This window comes from Hibiscus syriacus, unplaced genomic scaffold, assembly GCF_006381635.1.
Source record: "Hibiscus syriacus cultivar Baekdansim isolate YM2019G1 unplaced genomic scaffold, ASM638163v2 tig00110548_pilon, whole genome shotgun sequence".
NCBI lineage: Eukaryota > Viridiplantae > Streptophyta > Magnoliopsida > Malvales > Malvaceae > Hibiscus > Hibiscus syriacus.
In genome coordinates this window covers 3,453,023-3,459,022 of record NW_024062775.1, presented here as the reverse complement: position 1 = coordinate 3,459,022, position 6,000 = coordinate 3,453,023, and the positions used below count along the sequence as shown (strand labels likewise).

The 6,000-nt window shown below is 28.9% G+C and overlaps 1 protein-coding gene across 1 annotated transcript; it reads right to left on the bottom strand.

The window, feature by feature from the left end:
* Window positions 1-3,985: 3,985 nt before the first annotated feature.
* LOC120131073 (ethylene-responsive transcription factor ERF010-like) lies at window positions 3,986-4,850 on the bottom strand. Its single transcript, XM_039148173.1, has one exon. The coding sequence runs from the start codon at window positions 4,685-4,687 to the stop codon at window positions 4,181-4,183; it is 507 nt and encodes a 168-aa protein (XP_039004104.1). The 5' UTR covers window positions 4,688-4,850; the 3' UTR covers window positions 3,986-4,180.
* Between the last annotated feature and the right edge of the window lie 1,150 nt (window positions 4,851-6,000).

The window sequence follows — 6,000 nt, the reverse complement described above, 5'->3', positions numbered from 1 at the left end:
ATATGCCCCATTCCCATTCGTATTCGTTAGGTTAGTTTACTAGCCTATTTCTTCGTATGTATTACACACGCACGCATATATGCATTTGTTTTTGTCGAAAGAAAAGCACGTGTTCTATTTATAAATAATCTATGTTGTAGGTAGAGTTGCATTAGATGCCCCTTTACCTCAGAAAAGTCACACAAGTGGTAAGATCTCGAGCATCAAATCGATTGATGTATCTAATAGAAAGTGTATTAAACCACTAAATGACGATTGAGAGAAATTTTACAGCGTGACATTTTTAATATATAGTTAAAAAAAAGTATTATTGGTTTTGTTATTATTTAAATAATAAATCGTTAAAAAAATTATCTGAAACATTATTATTTTTATCTAAAACATCAATGTTTTTTAAAATTTCTGATGAAGTGTCCAACAATAACAAAATCGGTAGAAAAAATAACTAAAGTGTCTAATAATAATAAAATCGGTAGAAATAATAATGTTTACGGTAATTTTTTACCAGTTTTATTATTTAAATATTAAAAAAACTAGTAGCATCTATTTTTAATCGTATATTAAAGGTGTCACACGTGATTATTTCCGATGATAGAAACTATGATTAAAGAAAGAAAATTTGTCAAAATGAGGATAACCCTTTCCAAGGTAAATATAAAGAGTAATAAAATAAAGGTCAAAGTTTAATTGTTGAATTATTAATCTAATAAAAAAAAACTTAGGTGATTAATGTCTAATTTCTTTAATTTTTGAAATTGATAGAAACGTAACAAGGGCTTAAACTGGAAAATGGTAGGTTGGGACTTAATTGTTTCAAAACTAAAAGAACCTAAATAGAAATTTGACCAAGAAAATCACCTAACTGCCTTTGTTTCTATTTTCTTTTCTATAGATTAAGCAGCCATCGAGGCATATGCAAATGATTAAGTCTAATCTAACTTCTTTGATCGAATAAAATTTAGGGTAAAGTATAGTAATGGTCACTGAGTTTTTCTAAATCTTTCATTTAGATCTCCCAACTTTTAAAACTTGTAATATTATCTCTTAACATTTAGTTTGTTTGCAATATGGTCCCTCAACATTTAGTCCATTTGCAATATGGTCCCCCAATAGTTACATCGGGGACCATATTGCAAACGGACTAAATGTTGGGGGACTGTATTGCAAGTTTTAAAAGTTGGGGGACCTAAATGAAAGATTTAAAAAAATTCAGTGACCATTACTATACTTTACCCTTTTTTAGAGTCCCTGTAAATAGGTATCTTTCGCAAAACATGAGATTATACAAACATAGAATGATGATGATGAAGAAAAGGGAAGTAGTAGAAATGGTATAGATTCTTGTTTTAAAGATGTTACTCCACATTGTTTGACATTCGGCCTAACTTTTAATTGTACGAGGCAGAATGTCTGATAGCATTTGCTTCTTTTAGAAGCATAGAATATATTTTAGGGTTCAGAACTGTGTTATTCCCTTGTACAAGTGGCAACTTGCTTTAAAGTTTGGGCCTTTCATGGCTTCAAGGAAACTGGTTCATGGAGCTTGCTTCCAAGACAATGCTAATTCAAAGTCAAAATGCTCAAATTTGGCTTTTTGATAAATAAATACTATAATCACATAGTTGGTAAGGACAAACTTCCGTTTGATCACAAAGATTCTTCCTTTTAAGGAAAACCTTCATTCCAATTTCGTAACAAACAAATGATGCTTTTAGGTAATAACGATACAATCTCTAGATTATTTATAATCATTTAAAAATTATATCAAAAATAATTTCGTAAATTACATATTGTGAATGGTTTCGGTGATAAAAGAAAATATTGTTTTATTTAAGTTATGTATGTAAAATATATATTGTACGTAACTGAAAAAATTCTAAACAATAATAATTACAGGGTTAAACTATACATGTGACCATTTAACTATGGTCAAAAATCATTTAATATATATTTTAACGGTGGAGTTGATGCGGCAGTTAAATATATATTTTATTCTTATCTTCACTTAAAAATATAAAAAAATATATTTAATAAGTTAAAACAAAAATAAAAGATATATTTAAGATATAAAAAATATTATGAATTTTGAGTAAATCATTTACATACTGTAATACAAGATATATACTGTAATACAAGATATATACATTTGTTGTCCATTATATACCAAACAACCGCCTTGGCTTAGTGGTCTAGTTGTTGCTATTTCACCCAATGGTTTTGGCTTAGAGGATTTAAATTTATTGAATTTAATTAAAATTAGGATCAAATTGACATCTTGTAAAAGTAACAAGGACCAAATATACAATCATACCAAAAATTTAATTGATGAGTAATTCTCTCGGTTAAATTTTAACTGTCACGTCACTTAAAAGTTAATGGACAATGACTTAATTGAACTATTTAAATAGTTAGAAGGCCTATTTGATCAAATTGAAACATTGATAGTCTAAATGATTTCTAACCATAGTTGAGTGATCACCCGTGTAATTTATCCATTTTTAACCACATCAATTTCAAATCATGACAAACCGACTAATGTGATTAGATTAGGATTCCCAAAGTTTCTATTGTGCTTGGTAGGGGTTTCAAATACTGAGACCCATATTTTCGGGTACTCAAAGTACCGAATATCACCATAACTAAATGAGAGATTAAATATGAATGTGTAATATGAAAATTATATAGAATATAATTATAACATGTTTATTTTAAGTTAGGACTCAAACTTTAATAAGATTAGATTTGATTGAAATCAAAGTATATATAGACTATTTAAAAAAAAGTATTCCTAAATTAAAATAATAATAAAATTATCTATACATATGAACACTTTAAAATTACAAACTCTCATTAAAATTGAATAATTTTAAATAACGTTAAATTAATATAATTACTATATTCATGAAAAATTTTGAATGATAGTCTTTTAACAAACATGAAATTATAGAACTTTTACCAAATACTCTATGGATACCGACTAATTTAAATATCTTTTAACAACAACCAAACTTTATATCTATGTACTACGACTTTGAATGTATTCTTATCATTATATTATGAACGCGTAAATTAAGTTATATTATTATATTTTATTAATTATACATTTGATTTTTATTTTTAAATTTAATCATTTTTAATATGAAAATTTAATTATATTATTTATATATTGTTTAAATTTAAACTTATCTTTTAGTATAATATCAGTTTCTGATCTATTTATATTTAAATTGAAAATTTTAATTTTAAAGAATTATGGAGGCAAGTACAACCCTCTCAACCTAATTTACTCTATTCACAAACACCAGGATTTAAAATTTAACCTTATTAGTGAGATCTATATCCTGTAAAAAATTTAATTTTTTTTAAGATTACATATTTAACCAAATTAAATGTGACCGAAGACAAATACAAATTGTAATTTAAATATTTTATTAGGGGCTTAATTTTTTGGTCACCCTAACGTCACAAAAATCTCTCAAAAATCTCATAAATGGGACTGTATGGTGCATCTTTTATTAATGTTATTGAAAAGAAAAACAAAAGAAATATAGATTGGCTGATCTTTTGCCAACATCAACAGCACTACAAAACTCTTGTTGAGCACAGAATTTCAGATTTTCTTTTTGTTGATGATGATTGGAATTCAAGTTGGGTTGTGATTTAATGACAGCGGCTCCCTCAAACGACTAACCTTGAAGATGCTGATAGGTGAATTGGACTTCTGCTCATTTTTGGTTTTGACACGAAAGCTCCTCTGTTTTTTTACATAGGAAAGAATTTAGATTCAAAGCAATGCTTATTCATCCAGACCCCATATCGTCTGGAACCCAACTCAACTGCTTGCTTATTGATTTATCAAATTTTCAGATTACTGACAACATATTCACTTTCGGTTGTTGCTTTTGAGGGTAACTGCTGGTCTGGTAAAAATACATACATCATTTTTATTACCAGAATTGGATCCCACCAATTTGCCTAAATAAAAAAACCAAAAAGATTTTTCATTAAAAAACTAATAATTAGTACAAAAGGCTTCATCATTTTTGCCCATACTTACATCCACTACAGTGTGTACGATATCGAATGTCCCGGTGCATTCTAGCAACCACCCCCTTTATCTCAGGGACAGACCAAAAATTACAACTTTGTAAACATAAATGTTGGAGGGGCCATGATTCAATCAACTTCCCTTTTTCCCCCCTTCCTGTTCCCTTTCCCCTTCAATATCCGAATCTTCCGGGTCAGGCATCTTGTTCAAATCAACCCGATGTAAAAACCCGCCCGCACTTGGCTTCAACTCCTCGTCATAGCCATGATTATAATTGTGGTGGTGGTGGTGAGCTGCCCCAAGAGCATCAACTCTAGCACCAACTTCGACAGCCTTTTTCCTTAAAGAAGCAGCCGATAAATCGCCATCGCCGCCACCGGATTTTTCTCCAGCCAAAAGGTCGGGAAAATTCAACCTAGCCGAGGGTCCACGCAGGTAAAAAACCGCCGTGTCGTAAGCTCGAGCCGCCGCGACGGGTGTCGAATAAGACCCCAACCAAATCCTGGAACGCTTGTTGGGCTCCCTAATCTCAGCCACCCATTTCCCCCACTTCCTCATCCTTATACCTTTGTACGGCCTCTCCGCCGTAGACTTCCTCGAAGTATCCCTTGAAGCAACAACGGCTGTTCCATTCTCCATAGCTTCCAAAGTGTTGGAGAAATCCCAATTTTCTCAGCTTTGCGTCTGTTTTGGTTTTTACGAGGGGACTGGAACTATGAAGGGGAAGGAGAAAGATTGAATCTTTTTTTGAGTGGGCTCTTGGTTGTGACATGTGTTTTAAGGTTACACGTTGGAATGAAATGTTTTTCGACACAACAAAATTAAACGATGGGAAGAAATACAGAGGGAAATAGAAAAGGAAGAAAAACTCTAAAAACACAAAATCCAAATTCACCGACACAGATAGATGTATGTGAAGTTATAAAGGGCATTGGTTGTATATTTACAATTTTATTCTCTTCCCAATGTTATTATTATTGCGAGAAAGAGGAAATCGGGGCGTGGACTTGGCATATTGGGGCTTCTCCGTGCCTATGTTTTCTTAAATCAATTATTCTAATAAAATACTTTCATAATTGGTTTTTTATAATTCTTTTAACAAGAAAAAAAGTTCAAACTAACTTCAAATATTTATTAAAACATTTTTATCTTATAAATATTTTAGTTCTCGATATTTTTTTAAATAAAAATCTTATATAAATGAAAATCATTAGTTAACACATAATTAGTATTCTAAAATAAAAATTGTTATCTTAAAATAAATTATTGATGATCAAATTATTCTAAAAAAATGAATAAGAGTCCAAATAACTCAAGTATTAAAGAAAAATGAATAAGAGCCAAAATGACTCAAGTATTAAAGGTATTTACAACCTAAAATACAACGTTAGTGTCCAATTTCTTAAAATATCAAAATAGTCATTTTAATAAATATTACAAATTAATTTTAACATTATATTAAAAATTCAATTTTAAAAATTACGTATTAATATTATTAAAAAACTTGTCTTTTCATATTAATTATACTTTTACAATATCATTTAAATTTGCTAAATATTAGTTAGTATCTCTAGTATATACATATAAATTTTAAATAATAAAAATATATAATAAAATTAATATACTAAAATTATAACAATCCAAACAAATTAATCATATCAACTAATTATAAATAAAATAAATTTTGAATATACAGAATAAAAACTAAAAATATTAAAAAGATAATGAAGAAAATAAGATAAAAACATAAATAACAGTCATGTAACTAAAAATTAATGATGTTATTTTTTTTTTTTAAAATGTAAAGAAAATAAAACTAAAAGGAAAAAGTGAGGAAAAATCTATAATCCTATTTAATTACATTTGCTTTACACACACATTAAAATAGTGAGATAGAGCAGGTGTCATTAGGTGTTAGTTTACCTAATATTTCACACTGCAAAAAAATGGTT